General features: G+C 40.5%; 1 protein-coding gene across 3 annotated transcripts; it reads right to left on the bottom strand.

Moving 5' to 3' along the window:
* Positions 1 to 1238: 1238 nt before the first annotated feature.
* On the bottom strand, positions 1239 to 17937 carry LOC129703997 (L-seryl-tRNA(Sec) kinase). 3 transcript variants are annotated; one of them, XM_055646782.1, is made up of 6 exons: positions 17650 to 17937; positions 12971 to 13259; positions 11306 to 11507; positions 10014 to 10089; positions 7241 to 7334; positions 1239 to 4105 (listed from the first exon to the last, which is right to left on the bottom strand). In XM_055646782.1, the coding sequence occupies exons 1-6, from the start codon at positions 17857 to 17859 to the stop codon at positions 3894 to 3896; spliced, it is 1083 nt and encodes a 360-aa protein (XP_055502757.1). In that variant the 5' UTR covers positions 17860 to 17937; the 3' UTR covers positions 1239 to 3893. The 3 variants fall into 3 exon arrangements, with proteins under 3 accessions (XP_055502757.1, XP_055502759.1, XP_055502760.1); XM_055646784.1 differs by lacking the exon at positions 1239 to 4105 and adding an exon at positions 4118 to 5037; XM_055646785.1 differs by lacking the exon at positions 1239 to 4105 and adding an exon at positions 5046 to 5750.
* Positions 17938 to 18544: the final 607 nt, after the last annotated feature.

The following is an 18544-nucleotide window of genomic DNA, read 5'->3' as shown; positions in this document are numbered from 1 at the left end:
TCACCATCACATCCTACTTGTTTTCTGTCCTCTCCAAATGGGCTCCTATTGTTATCCTAAGGTCACAGACTGAAGTGGACTTAAGTAGACCACTGCTCTGTCACGCTTTGGCTCAGGGCAGCTGAATTGCTTGAGAGGTATAACCAATTTGTGGTTTTGCCTTTACTTATTTTGTATTTATTTACTTACTGCACATTAGACATTTTCGCATTTATGGTAGCCATTGATTTATTTGTCTAGATTTATCTTCTAATTACTGCTGTTCTAGTGTTACACAGACCTACAGCATGTATATTTTTAATACAGAATAATTTTTAATCCAAAGTGAAAAATAGTTGCTTACACGTGGGCATAATCAGTGACACCAAGATCTAAATTAATAGAGGGCTACATTATTGGGAAAGATGTAGTCAATTTGTTACCAACTGGTTTTCACTTTCTGGAAGAATAAAATCAAATTGGCTGAAAGGCTGGTCAATTTATAGTTACTTTAACACTGATTTAGCCTGAAATATTTTAAAGATGCTGTTACAAACTGATCCACAGAATTCTTGAGCTTCAATAGATCCACAGCTAAATTGCCTTAAGCCTTTTGTTTGAATTTATGAGAACAAAAATGAAAAATGAAATGTTAATACACTTAATATATCAAAACATCATTCCAATGAATTAAAAAAATATTAATGTTTACATTATTACAATAATTTTATTTGAGCTATTGAGCAAAGAGTTAAAAATATATCATTTGAATCTTATGGTGTGTCCATTTTCTACTATTCCAAATTTAAGTCTGCCACTGAGGGCAGATTACACAAAAAAGCTGGAGAAACTCAGCGGGTGCAGCAGCATCTATGGAGCGAAGGAAATAGGCAACGTTTCGGGCCGAACCCCTTCTTCAGACCGAAACGTTGCCTATTTCCTTCGCTCCATAGATGCTGCTGCACCCGCTGAGTTTCTCCAGCTTTTTTGTGTAACCTTCGATTCTCCAGCATCTGCAGTTCCCTCTTAAACACTGAGGGCAGATTAACTGTTTGGATATTGCATGTGATAGAGTAAAGTTTCCTACAATGGTATGAGTTCTTGACGGTAGATGTCCCTTTCCTGGATTTCCACTTATGGTGAATCAAACATCATACATCAATAAACTCCTGACTAACCATGTTTGGCTTTCACTAGTGTGGTTATTATTAAATTTGAGCAGACATAATGTAATTAAGAAAGTTGATAAATTAAGAGAAAAATAAAACCCTGTTTAAACTTATTCCTCACTCTAGATTTACTTGTGACTACTTTATGACAAAAATATCCACAACACAAAGTGCTTCGCTAAATAACAATATTATATTCTTAAATATAACTTTTTGGTGTTTGGAAAGTAAATTCCCACAGAATGTTTCTTTGACATCAACAAGAATGAACCCTACATTAAATACAGTGGCATTGTCTGAGATTAATTAGTAGGATTTGTTTCCTTGCCAATTACACACTTATTCTTTGAAAAGTGCAATTGAAATCATCCAATGAGGTTTGCAATAATGATGCAACCAGTAGTTGTATAAGGTTCTGAACTTTGCTCCAGATAGCCAACATTTTAATTTTAAACAGATTTAATTGATTTTGATTATAATATTTTGTGCTGTGTTGTGGTAAATTACAATGGGTTCAAAAAATTACTCTTCTTTAATAGAAAGGTGCTTCAATGAGATTACTGTACACTATTAGTGTATAATACTGGTTTATTGAATAGTTCTATTGATTAGTTTTTCTAAGAATCACCTGTATTTAATCCTTTGTATCAATTAATAGTTACATATGCAGGAAACCTATTTTTCACAAGAATGTTTCAAAAAAATGTTATTATCTTGTATATATTTTGGGGATGTGATGTTTATTTGTTTTTTTCCTCATGATCACTAAATGAAGGAAATGATCAAGAAGAGATTTATAGTTGTACAATGGAAGCAATTCCAGAAATCCTAAAATATTTTTAATAAAATATCACAAACAAATTGTGTTTCTTCATCTCTAAATTAAACTAATAGTTTAAGAAGTGTTAGGTACATCAGACATTTACTTAAACCTTTTTTGTCACCAGATATTTATTCCTACTAAATAAAAACTGAAGTTGAGAAGCCAATAATTCAAGCAAAGGGATCCAAACTAAAAAAATGAATTACTGCATGTGGGGTCATATATACTCAAAACCACACAAATAATCATTCTAACAGAAGCTCCAGATACAGGTAAAGTATATGTTTTGGGAAGACCTTCACTTGTATGTGTATGGAAGTGTATGGAACTTTAGTTTTCTCTTTATTTAAGAAGGACTCGTACTTGCCTACAGTAAAGGCACACCGTGCGTTCATAGAAACATAGACATTAGGTGCAGGAGTAGGCCATTCGGCCCTTCGAGCCTGCACCGCCATTCAATATGATCATGGCTGATCATCCAACTCAGTATCCTGTACCTGCCTTCTCTCCATACCCCCTGATCCCTTTAGCCACAAGGGCCACATCTAACTCCCTCTTAAATATAGTCAATGAACTGGCCTCAACTACCTTCTGCGGGAGAGAATTCCAGAGATTCACCAGAGTTCAAAGTTAAAGCATCGTAAAACAGAGTGGTACTGCATTTCCAATGAATGCTCTAAAATAATTCAGCTAAACGTAGCAACCCAATGTATAATTACATTGACAACTAATCATCTAATCAACTCACCTCCTCAGTCATTGTTTTATGCAGCATCCCAGTCCTTTGCTAAAACTGCTGATTTCACAAAATATTACTCGTAGGCGCCTTTGTAATTGTTCATGATCTGTCATAGTATTGTGATCCAGTTTACCCCCTGCAGTGAATCGCCTTGCCTTTAAAACTTTTTGCTGAGATGACAAAATTGCTTCAGAGAAAAATTATTACCATGGATGGGTTTTTTCTCTGAGAATCAAGGAGGAACAAATTAAAATTAAATACTTTTCAAATAACTACTCACACCATTCTTTCCTGAGGCCTTACAATCTCCAGCATCAAAGAATAGATAAACCAAAATAAATGCGGATCCTATTTATCTTTTAAATCCAAGCGGGGTCTGGCAGTGAAGTCTGAGCAGCAAGTCCAGCGCTTTTACATTCGTGCAGGTCCCAATATTTACTTGCTAACACCAAAATCCCAGCAATCTCCAGGCAAAAATGATAGAAAGCCAACATATCCCAATTTTAAACTATGAGCTGTATAGACTCTCAAAGATTTTGTAAAAACAAACTTGGGTTATTCATCATCTCTTGTAACATATTTACTTATCACAATCTCTGAACATATTTTCATAAAAAATCCAATATTTATAGTTGTAGCAGAATTTTCCCCAAACATACTCTCTGTGTTCTTAAAAAGGGCAAATGTTAAGCCCCGTCCATCATACAGACATTAAACCGTCCATTGAATTTAGTATCAGTTAATGATCATGCTCCTGTTATTTAGATGTGCTCTCAATTACTTGTTCAATTACCACACCCTTTCCATCATGCTTTTGTTACTTACTTTCTCGCATCCCACCTGCAGCAGCCTTTCTCTGCATCTTAACATTTATTCAAATCTCTACACCCTGAGAGCATTTCTAACTTGTTTTTATTTCAGCTTTCGATCATCTTCAGTACTTTACTCATATACATTTTATGAAACAAGTAAAACGTGTTTCAATCTTTTAACAGATATAATTATACATTGCACAACAATGATATATACTCTATATCGGTACACTTGATCTTTTCAATAGCAATTCTGCACAGTTCTCCAGCAAATAACCTGACTTTTCTAAGTCAAACTCTCATAACTAAGATAGAGTACTGAGACAGGTTAAACTACGGGCTGTAGACAAACTGGACAGCACCATGCATTGTTAACTTGAGGATTTTAGAAAATTCCTCAGAATTATTTCCTTCCTCTGATCAAATTCATGTGTAGCTTCTTTGACGATCACATCAACATCACCATAAAGTTTTATAGGATTGCTCTGGAAATTGAGATGTCGAAGGTCTTCCAAAATCTCAGCCTTAAGCTTGTTCAGTTCTTGAGACAGCAACTTCAAATTACACTTTGAAAGGTTCTTAGCTAGAGAATAAATAATTTAACAATTTTGGAAACATAGTGACAACAAAATATTAAAAGTATCAACATTTCAAAGGCAAATTTAAAAGGCTCCCAGATTCTTACTGGAACAAACTGTACAGTCAAATCTGAACTAATGCCTCATTTTCTCATGGTTTTATTTTCTGTTTGCTGTAGTAATCCAAAAGACAAATCGTATCTGACATATTTCATTCAAATTTTTCTTTTTTCACTAATCAATGTGTTTCCAAATAACATGTTAGAACATAACTGTTACACAAAAGCACCAGGTCAAACCGGTCCAACACAAAGGATTACATAGAAAAAAATGACAAAGATTCAGGCACCTCCTCCCAACCAGCCCACACGTATGCTCGTCTGAAGTCTTCTCTTTATTTATTTCAGTTTGTTAGTATTACCTTCTAACCATTGACCCTTTGTCCAGAATTCTTTAAAATGTATGTGTAGAATGTACACATTCTACTTAGAATAACTTCTCTTCTTCTCAATTCCCTGTGACAGCAAGTTCCACATTCTTCCCACTTATTGGGTGAAGAGATTTTTTACTAAAATACTTATTTAATTTCTAGGTGACTATTGTCTAGAGATAGCCTATAATTGTCCTTCCTCACATTTGGACACTTTCTCAGAAAATATAAATTACTGGAGGTCAGCGGGTCAGGCTGCGTAACAGGTGAGGAAATGGAAAAGTGATGTCTTGGACTGCAACGCTTTTTCTGTCTGAGTGCACCTAAGGCGATGATCAAACTCAGGTTTTTATTGTTGCAAGACGGTAGTTCTAACTGCTGCAGCATTGTGCAGCGAGGTGGGCCGTCGCAATCTCCTGGAGAATACCGTGGAGCCGTCCAATAGAGGACCCGGTGGTAGGTGGCTGAGGATGGGCCTGCGTAAATGCTGGTGGTCGGTTGGAGGGGCTGCCGAGAACAAAGAGGGGCCCAGTGTGGGAGGCGCAGCCGAGAACAAAGAGGGATAATTGGGACAACATTGAACACTTTGTAACGTTGTCGGCGCCCTATAGGTGGCGATTCTTTGCATACTTTGTGCATGGTACGCAAAACAAATAATTTCACTGTAACACGTCACATGTGATAATAAAGTATCAATCAGTCACTTTAGCCTGTTTGTGAAAGTACTTCCACTGTTCTGTTACTAAGGGATTAACAGGACTTTTAGCCAGCAAAAATGAAGAAAAGACAATACAAATCCAATATTTCCATACCATTTGCAAGCTTTTTTTTCTTTCTTGTTGGAAAGATATGGAAAATATTGAAAATAGGCAGCTGGTCAAGTGGTTTCAATGAAGGACAAATAAGAGTTGATGCTTTAGGTTAATGACTTGATGCATCTTTGTCCACAGTTGCTGTCTATCTGGTGAGTGTTTCCAGCAATTTTGTTTTTTTATTTAAGATTTATGGTACAGGTGCACAACCTTTTATCCAAAAGCCTTGGGACCAGACACTTTTCGTAATTCGTAATTTTTTGGCTTTCGGATTGGAAGATTTTTAGCGTAGATTTTAACGGCTGGCTCAGTGGTAGAGTGCTCGGCTCATATCCGCAAGGTCGTGAATTTGCGCCTCGATCCCGGCAGTTACTCGATCGCGAGTTTGAGTCTTCAATGTAGTTTTTTCTTGCAGAATAGGAGAGAATAGGGAGGGTTAGGCTGGGATCATTCTCTGCGAGATAATCTTAGTGCGGGAGACAAGTATAGGAGACAAGCACAGTCAGTACACTGTACCGCCCTTGCCCCCTCCCTCTGCAACTGCAAACAACCCCACTCCTGCTCACCTGCAAGGGCGGTACAGTTCCCAGTCTCAGCTCCTGTCCAGGGGGGTGGCCAGAGACGTCAGGACCAACAGGAACCCGCTCCCCGATGGGCCGCTACAGCGACAAGTGGCTGTTCGCCCTCAGCCCGAGCTGCGCCCCCTCATCCGCAACCCGGGTTCCTCTGGAGTTGGAACGGGGCTGGGCTAGAGTTGCTGGTGGCTGTGAGTCTCCGGGATCTCCGTGCTTGCAGTCGGTGTCCCGTTGGTCCTGATGTCTCCGGCCACCCCCATGGACAGGAGCTGAGACTGCGAACTGTACCGCCCTTGCCCCCTCCCTCTGCAACTGCAAATAACCCCACTCCTGCTCACCTGCAAGGGCGGTACAGTTCCCAGTCTCAGCTCCTGTACAGGGGGGGTGGCCGGAGACGTCACAGCCCGAGCTGCGCCCCCTCATCTGCAACCCCAAGAACAAGACGTACCTTGCACACCATCAGCTTCTGTCCCTACGGGAAGCGTGTTCCTCTGGAGTTGGAACGGGGCTGGGCTGCTGCTGGCTGTGGGTCTCTGGGATCTCCGTGCTTGCAGTGGGCCTGGGGGTTGGTGTCCCGTTGGTCCTGACGTCTCCGGTGACTGGCATTGTATGCAGGCATCGCCGACGTGAAGACAGTGCAAAGCCCCCGCGCCGGTGCAATGGGCGGGGAACTGGAGAGGGGAGGGAAGGGGTCACACACATGGCCGGGAAGCAGAGGGGTGTAGGTGGGGTGAAACTGAAGGGAGCGACAATCTGCTGCTGCCTGCCAGCTGAGTTCAAACGTTCCCACGCAAGACTTACGATACACTGTGTATCGTGAGTCTACCGTGGGAACTTTTTAACTCAGCGGGCAGGCAGCAGCAGATTGTCAATTATTAACCCTCCCGCGCAATATACCCTCACCTCTTTTATGAATGGGGATTTAGTTCCCCTTTCTTCGAGGACCGACCGGAGGTTCCGCTGTCACCTCTGCGGGCCGCCCTCGGTGAGCGTCTTTTACGACCTTTCTTCAAGGACTGAAAAAATGTCCGCTATTCGGAGCTTTTCGTTATTTGGATCTTCGGATAAAAGGTTGTGCACCTGTACCTGCAATTATTTTGCTTTATTTTGCTTTTATGAAGCTACTTTGAACCTTTCCTGGTACATCTATATTTTCTGCAAAATACAGAGAATGAACTGGGCAGTTTCCAAATGTGATTGAAACAAAATATTAACAAAGGTTTAACACAACTTCTCAGCTTTACAATTCTCTCTTTTAAAATGAACAATTGTGCTTGGTTTTCTTTTCATGATGAATTTGTTTTAATAATATATTAGTTGTACCTTTTGCAGTTTTCATAGACTGAGACACCAAGCGGCGGAAGGCTTGATCAGCTTGATGAAGAGCACTAGCAGCACACGTGGCACGATCTCTCTCCTGTGTTATAACCAAAGGCAAATAATTCAAATATTTATATAATTAAGCCAAATTATTAAATGTATTTTTGCAATCTTCAATTTAACCTTTACTCTGGCTCTGCCAAAATTGTCAATGTACTTGGTCAGTGCAGCAGGTAAGAGCGGCATTTATCCAAGCACATCTCCACATGTACAGGCTGCCTCCAGCAGTTCCCTGGCAAAGTTCTCCGGAAAAATGACCTGACCCTCACCTGCATATGGTAGGACCTCTTGGATGCATGGTGGAGCCAAAATTACCTTTGCCCTGACAATTGTTGAAAATAAGTTTGAGAGCTAACAATGCGAGTCTTCCTAGCTTAAACAGCGGACAAACACATAAAAATGCAGTAAATTATTCTGAATGGAAACCTTCACAGCATTTATCCAACTTAAAAATGGCACCGGGTGGCGCTACCAGCCTCGCCAACAGACTCTGTCCTTTCTTCTGTTTTTGTTATTTTAAGTACGTGTTAAAAATATCTTTTAGTGTTCTTTTAGTGTTCCTTTCGTGTCTCCGTCCCCACTGCGGCCTAACATCGTGGAGTTGGCGGCCTTTCCTGGAGACCGACCCAGCGCTCCAAGCCACGCGAGTCTGCGGGATTTTAACATCGTGGAGTTGTGATCCCTTTGCCGAGGATCGAAGCTCCAACCGCGGGGCCTGTGGACTTTAACATCGTGAAGCCTGCGGTCTCTGGTAAGAAGAGGCCGATTCGAGAGCTTCAAGCTGCGGAGAGAGTTTCAACCGCCTCGACGCGGGAGTTTCGATCACCCCAATGGGGGGGGGCTTCGATTGTCGGCTGCAGGGGCTTTGATCTCCCCGACTGCGGATGGTTTGACTGCCCTGACCGCGGAAGAACAAGAGGAAGAAGATGGAACTTTATTGCCTTCCATCACAGTGAGGAATGTGGAATCCACTGTGATGGATGTTTATGCTAACCTTTATTTTATGTGGCTGTGTGGCTTGTGGCTTGTGGCTTTTCACTTAGTATGGCAACTCAAATTTCACTACCTTGACTGGTACACGTGACAATAAACTGACCTTGAAACCTTGAATTTACGATTAAAAAAACCTAAAGAGTATTTAAGTAAATTGAAATCATTTTTAAAAATTGTGAATGATCCAACATCCAACTCTTGCAGTTTTTCCTCTCCATTCATTAAAATCGCAGCAAGCATCTAATGTAAAGTCAAGGCTTGCGTGTTTGTTCAAACTTAGTTTAGGTAGAGCATGGCAACAGACCTTTCGGCCCATTAAGTCCACGGCAACCTAATTTTATTTGTACTCTAGGGACAATTTATAGAAGCTAATTAATCTACAAACATTCACATCTTTAGAATGTGGGAGAAAGGTGGAGCATCTGGAGGAAACCCATGCGGTCACAGGGAGAAGGTACAAATTCTGTACAGATAGCGCCCATAAGCCTTAAACCCATGCAGGGAAAACTTCTTGAATTTCTTGGAACAATGCAAACCCTGAAGATTACTGGGTTTTCTACAATTAATATCACAACCAAAGTTGCAACCTTTCGAGGGAAATGCTTCCAAATGAACTACAGACACTCCCTGACTTCCACGACAGACAACTTACGTAAACTCACACTTATGTAAACAATTCTGCACTCAGTTCCTCATGTAATCAAGGTAATTTGTAAATTCAAGTTTACATCGGAAATGAGCCACAATGGCATCAGTGCTTACCCAGAAAGCCCCACATCACATAAAGTGCCCTGGACATAGCCAGACGCTGCTGAGACAGTTAATATTCTCAGTTAGTTATTTTGGGCATTGGATAGGGATGGTGATGAGACGTGATGAGTAAAATCTGATTTACATATGGGTTCACGAAAAAGTTGGATGGGGAGGAGTGCCTGTACTATATATGATGGCAAGCTAATATAAATAATGGTGGTCATTCACCTAAACAAACTAGATCTGTGATTCTTTAAGCAATGTGTAGATGCTGGGAAGGTTTGGCTGGGACAGATTCTGCCCCTGGTTTGAGGGCACCCATGGATGTCCACAGCTAATTTTAATAAAGCCTGAAAGCAAAGTGGACATCAGATTATGGGAGTATCTACTTTATGATTTCACAAGTGATTAGTTATGGAATGGAAACAAGCCTTTCGGCCCACCAAGTCCACACCGACCATTGCTGACCCATCTATCTATTGGCACAAGGTATATTACTAAAACTCTCATCTTGACCACTTCCTGTCTGCGGTGTAATTAAATTTGCACACACACCCCCTCCCGCATACAACCCCCCCCCCCACACACCCCTCCCCACACCCCGCCTCCCGCACACAACCCCCTCCCCCACACACCCCTCCCCACACCCCGCCTCCCGCACACAACCCCCTCCCCCCCACACACACACCCCCCCACCCCCCAGCAGGTCTTCAACCAATATTACAGAAATAAATGCTGCTTATGGACGTTCTGACTGAAAAACACTGGAGAACTTTTCCATTGGCAAACAATAAGTTCCATCTAGGTTGCAAAGCAAAATACTTCAAAAGTTTACAGTTGAAAAACAATTATATAATACATTTTCTTCTACTAAAAAGCTGATCTATGTACATCTAACATAACATAACTAAGCTAACATTTAAAAGTACATTTATTAAACATGGTAAATGGTGAAAACCATTACAATTACCTTTTGTTCATTGTTTTCTTCTAATGGCTTCTCTGGATTTTCTATTGAACTGTCAAGAAGCGCAAATACCGCTTGCCTGTAAAACAAATTAGGCTAAATGGATATGAAATTGAATAGTAAAATTAATGCATAATACCGTACAAACTATATATGAGAAAGAGATCTAATGTCTTTTACACATCATTATGAAGAAAAATATATTTCTTAGCCAGTGATGGCAAATAATAAATAAACATTATGAAAGTATACCAGGAGAATAGTATTTTCAAAATTCCCAGTTTACTTAATCAAATGCTTTTGTACTGTTTCCAGAAACCATACTGAAAACAAATGGCATAAATGGCCAAATTATTGGCTCATTTATGAACACACTATTGCCTATGCCATTCCCAGCTAGCATTGGTAACAACTTTTGGTATTGAACTGTGAAATGGCTATCTGCAGACATGTTGGAATATATCTGGAGCTGGCACCCTATCCAGTTCCACATTCTTTAAATCCTGTGTACACCAAAACAAATTACTGTGACAATTACTATGAGATCACTTATTTTAGAGTGGAATGGAAATTACATTGTTTTACACTGGGAAATTTGCGAGAATGAAATTGTCTTGAATTCTTCACAAAAAAAACATAATCCATGTGTACATGATATCAGTGCATTACTTCCATTATTAATCCAAAGTAAAACAATATGTTTTAAATGGCTACTTTCTTACTTACTTATCATGAGAGGAGACTGCCATTTGGCTCATCAGATCAAGTAGCCTTCCAACTTATTCCCCAGCATGCTCATCAACTCAAAATTAGTTGGTTAAATATTTACTGTATAGTGTTCCCAAGAAAGAAAAGCATATTTCCATTTGTCAAAAGAGATATAAAGTGATGGAGTAACTCAGTGGGTTAGGTAACATCTCTGGAGAACACGGATAGGTGATGTTTCGGGTCGGGTCACTTCTTCAGAATGCTCTCCAGGGATGCTGCCTGACCCACTGAGTCACTCCAGCACCTGCAGCTCCTTGTTTCCTAATTTCTCTGTTTTTCCATTTGTCATCTTGGGTTTTGATTACATAACAAATTTTATTTGGAAAGAAGGATAGGTTTGTCAAGGGTTTACTGTAAATATAAATCTATCATCTTATTAACTTCAAAAAAGTTCATGAACCAATGGAAGAGTTAATTTTTAAAAAACTGATGTGCAGCTTTCAAAGTAGAATATTTAATCATTTGTCCTACCAAGCATGCATAAGTGTGAGAAACAAATCATACCAATTAGAAAATGAAAAACTTACATCTCATCCTCCATAAAATTTTCTGAATTGTTTAGTATAATACTATTCTTTTCCCATGCATTTTTCACAGGGTCTGGAGGCTGGATTTTTGCTGACATCAGAATTATTGTTTCATCATCAACCAGACAACCCCGCTCATGATTTCTCTTCAGGCATAATTCTAGTGGGCAATCCAGAAACAGCTGCAAGAAGCCTATGGAATCTTTTAGAAAATATGCAGTTGTTGACTATTTTCTCATAGGCATAATTTCTGTAATCATTATTATGAAGTATAATTTTGATTTTGCTATAATTAATGGGTAGAAAATAATCACTGGCTGGTCAGCACAGAAGCAAATTCCTACAACATATCTGACATTGACATATATTTTAGTTAAAGGACAATGCAAGTAATGAACATTTTGTTGCATTAACACAATCAATCCCAGGTCAGATGCAGTGCAAAACACTGATTACACAGCCCAAATATGTACATTCCTGTATTACACTTTTCTGAATGTTATCTTTTGCACATCTTCTTTAAACGAGGCATCAAACACAGATTAATAGTCTAATGGGACCAGAAGTCCTCCACTCCCCAACAATCCATCACAGGTTTCCTCTTCCTTCCTGAACCCAAGTGGCCATTTTTATCTAGGAAGTCAGAAGACACAGCAAGTCTCAGTACAACTTTCTCCAATCCATTGTTGTCTCAACTACACAAAATATTTATTTGTTAAATTATTCAATGTAGTAGTCATCAATCCTGTCCATCCTGTTCCCACTCTCACACAGATTATTAAATATATATCAAATAGAAAAACTGGCAGATTTTTCCCCACATCAGTACAGTCAATTAAATCAGCCATACTTAATTACTGTCCCAGCTAAACAGAGCTAAGCTTGGATCCTTCCTACTTTGTACACTTCAGTAACACACCACAAGGATTATCCTAGTTTATTTATCATCCGTCATTTTGGAGGTCTGTTGGAATTGGTTTAAAGTTAAATTAAATAATTTTATCTGGACATTTATAATTATCCTAAAGCTCTGGCCATTATCTATAAGCATTAATGAGATGAGCAAATTGAAGCCAAGCCACAGTTAGGGACGCAACAAGATTACAGGGTTCTCACAATCCAAATTATCTCAATAGTACCACAAATCTTATTGGGACATTACAGTTTCAACTTTTAGATGACCAGTTTACAACTTCCCCATTAGTATTCAAGTTCATCAACACAGCCTTCATTTACAATTTGTGGTTCAATAATTGCTAAAGCATCAGTGCCTTAAAAAATATTATAGGCACTGATGCAGACTGGTCACGTTGTCCCGTCCTGAAGCACACCAGAGGCCAGAAATTATTCCTAGCAACTATGTTATTGTTGATTCTATATCACTATTTTAAGGCAGCTGTGTTGGCACCAAAATATTATTTGAATGTACCAGAAAAAATTACTGATGCTGTACCAGAAAATCCTTAAACATTGAATTTAGAACAAAATGCTACATGAATGGTTGCAAAACCTGCTAGGTTAAGCATGAATAAAGATGTTAAATTGTTACATCATCATTGCATTAATAGAAAATACAATCTTTTGATGCTAACAGTCTAACAAATAATGTTAATTTTCATTTACGTTGGTAGACAAACTAAATATAGATTGTTGCTGGGAACTTACTTCGCCTCACCATCTGGTAAACCTCATGTCTCATACTTTGATAGTAGAAGTTGTCATCCAAAATTATAACTAAGGGCTTTGAAAGTGTGATGCAAATTGAGTACTTCTGCACTCCATGCTGGGTTTCTCCAGAGATAATTTGCTGTTGTTTCAGTGACTCAATGAAGCATTCCCACAATGAGTCATTTTCATTGCCCGAAAGAGAAAGCTGGCCATTTTCATTAATAGCCTGAATTAAGCACTCAATATATACCAGCAGTTTATGCCTGTACAATTTCCAAAATGAATCCTGCAAGTCAAAATAAAACAAATTTAAAAGCAATAACTGAACGATGCTTCACATTCAGTGCAAAATAAACATATGCTTCCTTAAAAAGTGCTGAAGTAATCAGCATGTGCAGTTCCCTGTATCTACACACATTCTTCAACCTGGGGTTGAGTTAATGGAGTTAAAACATGAAATATCAAAGGCATAGTTAGATTTATGTACTACACCTTGGTGAAATTTTAAGTCTGCAGGATAACAGCTAATCTCATTCAGAATGGGTAATCACTATTCTCTTAATTTTATTATGTAGATCCAACATATAAGATAGCTCCAAAACGTATCCATCACACCTTCTTGAAATGTGTTCCATTGAAATAAAAATAGATATAATACAGGTTCATGTTCAACAAATGGAATGAAAGGAATAAACAGAAAGAAGAATGGTTGCCTCAATCTCCTTAAAAAAACTCAATATTGTCAGATGTCAGCCATGCTCTTATAGCATCAGAAAAATACTGTGGCCTGGCTTTTTTGTTTTAACAAAGAGGACATGAACATCAGGGCTCACATGTTAAGTAGTAAATTAAGCAGCAACTTAGCACAGAACTACTTCAACTTGGGCAGCACAATAGCAAAGCTAGTAAAGCCACTCTCTCACAGCGCCAGAATCCCATGTTCAATCCCAACCGCAGTCACAGTCTATGTGGACCTTGCATGTTCTCCCTGTGACCATGTGGGTTTATTCTGGATGCTCTGTTTTTCTCTGCATTCTGAAGACATTTGGGTTAGTAGGTTATGTGTAGCAAAGAACTGCAGATACTGGTTTAAATTCTGAAGAAGGGTCTCGACCCAAAACGTCACCCATTCCATCTCTCCAGAAATGCTGCCTGTCCCACTGAGTTACTCCAGCATTTTATGTCTACCTTGGGTTAGTAGGTTAAGCAGCCACTATTAATTGCCCCTAGTATTTCCCCTAGAATGCATGAGAATATGGGAGAATAATAATATGGGATTCATGTTGGATTAGTGTGAATGGGCATTGATAGACTCAATGGGCTGAAGTATCTATCTCCATGATGTATGTGTTAATGAGCATAAAGCACCTGAATCTGACTATGCGCCTCGTTAGCATTCTTCGGTTTGGATTTTCTTAGATGATTTTCTCTTAGATGATGCCTGGCCTGCTGAGTGCGAGCATGGGGACGCTGTCAGCTCCTTTATAACCCAACGAGCCACCACTCTGTACGTGTTTTTCTTTTTTTCCCTGAATTTGTTTCTATTAACCTGTTTCTTTCCAGATTCGAAAACAAAATCCATGGCCTGAGCTCCAATTCGTAATCTCTCCTAGATAGATGCGTCCTTATGGTTACGCTTAATCAAACAATTGATTCTCCTTCAGGTGTGCAGACAATAGATTTCCGTACATTTCTCAGCACCTTTTCCTGTCCTTGCACCTTTAATACTATCCTAAAACACATGTCTGTAAACAAGTCGTCTGTCGACTGATCCACTGCCCTCTTCCTACACAGCCGAGCCGAGGTAAATTTTGGAAGAAAAAGCAGAATGCTGATGGTGAAATCTAGAAAAAAACATAGGAAGGTTGCACGCAGTCGAGGTCACGACCCGTGACTCGTACTGTTGCCACGCAACGCCAACTGGAGTACACGCGATGAACTGCAGGTAAGCACTTACCATTGTTTCTAGCGTCGCGGACCTGTTAATAATCTCCGAAAGTCTATTTTTGAGCTGTAAATATTATGGAAATCATGGTAAGCGTGAAAAACATTTATTCTACTTCAGAATTCCAAAAGTGAGGAGAAATTATGGTAGAGAGACACGACAGCTGAAGGGACAACAATAGCTAAAGTGGTTGGCGAACATTGGCCGTGCGTATATCAAGATTGAAAATATTAGGAATTATCGCGTTTGCTCACTGCATTTCATCAACAGTAGGCAATATTTGTGTTTTTTGTTAACTCCTTTGGTATCTAAAAAGTTTCAGAAGTGATAAATCTGGCTGTAAAATTTTAAAATCGCCCATGGTTCTCAAGTGGGTTTTTACATGCAAAAGGAAAACGCTTCTGAAGCAACATTTATCATTACTCAGATGCAAGCCAAGGAATGGCATAATTGTTAGCTGTTAAGTGGACATAAACAACCTTAGCAAATTGACAATATCCTAGTGAAAGGGAGTGGGTGTTTAAGCGCGTTTGAATGTAGACATTTTTTTTTTAACTGGGTATTATTTGCTTTAATGGCCGCGTCGGGTCTCCGTTGTCGTTGGGGCCTACACTTACCATCACCCGCCGGGGGCTTTGACTCTGACATCGGGAGGAGAATGAGGAGTGTGGTGGCAGGGGCGAGAGGAGATTCGGAAGACTTTGCCTTCCATCACAGTGAGGAGGAGATTCACTGTGAAAATTACCTGGATGTTTGTGTAAATTTGTTAGTGTTGTGTCTTGGTTGGCTTTTGGCTTGTGTGTATGACTGCAGAAGACTTTGCCTTCCATCACAGTGAATTGATGGATGTTTTGTGTAAATTGTGTTGTGTCGTTTTTTTCTTGAACCAGAAAACAAATCAATGAGGTTCAAATGACACAAATAAATTGTATTGTATTGTAATCAAGAAAAGACACAAATAATGCCTTACTGTTGATGAAATGCAGTGAGCAAATGCGATAATTGCCAATATTTTCAATCTTGATATCTGCACGGTCAATGTTTGCCAACCACTTTAGCTGTTGTTGTCCCTTCAGCTGTCGCTTCTATCTACAGTAATTTCTCCTCACCTTTAGAATTCTGAAGTACGATAAATGTCTCTCACGGTTACCCCGATTTCCACAATTATTTACAACGAAAAATTGACCATTTCTGTAGTTTTAAAGGGTAAGAAAGTAAGCGTTTCGTGCATTCACAGTGTTGCCTGAAGCTGCCATGTACTCCACATGGATGGAGCTGCTCTGTGCGCCACGCCCTTTGACCCGATGACCTTACGTGAACCCCCTATATAACACATAACGCTGAAGCTCCCAGCATTCTCGTTTTGTTAAGGTCAACTAATGTTTGATATAGGAAGGTTTCACGAAAGGTCACTGGGTCATAGGGCTCGACGCACGGAGCTGCTAAATCCAACTGGAAGACATCCGTCACTTCCGGTATATGTTATTAATGCTAGAAACGCATACTTTCCTACCTGCTAAAAAACGCCAAAATGTTGAATTCTTGCACTGAAAAAAATCGTGGGAGTCGGGGTAAGTGTGAGAGACATGCGCCCAACTTTAGAATTCCAAACGTGAAGCGAAATGAAGGTATAGAGAAGCGAGAACTGAAGGGACTACAGCAGCTAAAGTGCTCGGAAAACATTGAAAATATTGGGAATTATCGCATTTGCTCACTGCATTTCATCAAGTAAGGTATTATTTGTGTTTTTTCTTGATTCCGTTGGTATCTAAAAATTCTCAGGTGATAAATCTGGCTGTAAATTTTTCTTCAGATGCGTTTTCATTTTGTATGTAAAAACCCACGAGAAACCATGGGCGATTAAAAACAATTACAGCCAGATTTATCACTTCTGAAACTTTTTAGATGCCAAAGGAATCAAGTAAAAACACAAATAATGCCTTAGTTGATGAAATGCAGTGAGCAAACGGCCAATGCTCGCCAAGCACTCTGGCTGTCGTTGTCCCTTCAGCTTTCGCTTCTATCTACCGTCATTTCTCCTCACTTTTGGAATTCTGAAGTATGCTAAATGTCTCACACGCTTATCCCGATTTCCATAATTTACAGCGCAAAAAATGACAATTTCAGCGGGTTTTAACGGGCCCGCTACGCTGGAAACAATGGTAAGTGTCGACCTATAGTTCATCGCGTGTAATCCATTTGGAGTAGTCTAGCAACAGTACGGGTCATGGGTCGTGACCCGACTGCCGTGAAACCTCCCTATATATGTGGGAAGGAACATATATATATGTAGGAATATGTAGGATAGTGGTTTAAACCGAAGATAGACACAAAAAGCTGGAGCAACTCAGCGGGACAGGCAGCATCTCTGGAGAGAAGGAGTGGGTGACGTTTCGGGTCGATACCTTCCTTCGGACTGTTTTAAAAAAAATATACGTCAATCGATAATCTGTCAGTCTGAAGAAGGATCTCGACCCGAAACGCCACCCATTCCTTCTCTCCAGAGATGCTGCCTGTCCCGCTGAGTTACTCCAGCATTTTGAAGTCTATCTAATGTTTGATTCATGCGGGAGCATTTTGGTGTCTGAGGGGGGCCTGGTACGCGAAGCACCCAAACAGGCTGTAGTTCTGGTAAAACGGCATACATGACGTGCTGCTCTTGTGAATGCGGTTTATAATGTTTAAATAAATGCTGCTCTCAAAGGTTTAACCGCGCCTGCAACATGCTAACCGTTCCAGAGGGGTTGTCCGTTGAAAGGTCGCCATCGGCCTGCGTTACAGCCTGGAAAGCCTCCCCTGGAATGACATCATCGTAGCGCAGCACCAGCGACTGCGCCCTCGGCTGCAGCAGCTCCGGCAGGCGGCGGGTAAGCGTGGTCTTCCCTGCTCCCGGGAGGCCGGCGACCAGGCACAGACACACGCAGCTGCCACCGGCACTCATCTGGCTGGAGAAAGGCCGCCGACTGAAGCCGGGCCTCCGAGGCCTCCGCCCCTCCAGAGACGCGCAACAGTCGCGACCGTAAACTGTAGCAGGGAGGAACTGCAGATGCTGGTTTAAACCGAAGACAGACACACAATGCTGGAGTAACTCAGCGGGACAGGCAGCATCTCTAGAGAGAAGGAATGGGTGACGTTTCGGGTTGAGACCCTTCTTCAGACACATATAATGAAGGTTTGACGGAACTGGGCCTGTACTCCCTGGAGTTTAAAAGGATGAGGGGGTGAGAAACCCCATTGAAACCAAAGATCCTCTAGTATCTTTGATTGAAACGTACCGGATAGTGAAAGGCTTGGATAGAGTGGATGTGGAGAGGATGTTTCCACTAGTGGAAGAGTCTTGCATTAGAGGTAATAGCCTCAGAATTAAAGGACGTTCCTTTAGGAAGATGAGGAGTTTCTTTAGTCAGAGGCTGGCGAATCTCTGGAATGCTTTGCCATAGGAGGCTGTGGAGGCCAATGAATATTTTTACGGCAGCGATAGATTCTTGATTAGTACAGGTGTCGGGGGTTATGGGAAGAAGGCAGGAGAATTGTGCTAAGAGGGATAGATCAGCCATGATTGAATGGCGGAGCAGACTTGATGGGCCAAATGGCCTAATTCTGTTCCTATCACTTATGACCAGCAC

Source organism: Leucoraja erinacea, chromosome 15 (genome assembly GCF_028641065.1).
Source record: "Leucoraja erinacea ecotype New England chromosome 15, Leri_hhj_1, whole genome shotgun sequence".
Classification (NCBI taxonomy): Eukaryota; Metazoa; Chordata; class Chondrichthyes; order Rajiformes; family Rajidae; genus Leucoraja; species Leucoraja erinaceus.
Note: the sequence above shows the minus strand (reverse complement) of the source record. Positions and strands in the feature narration are given on the sequence as shown.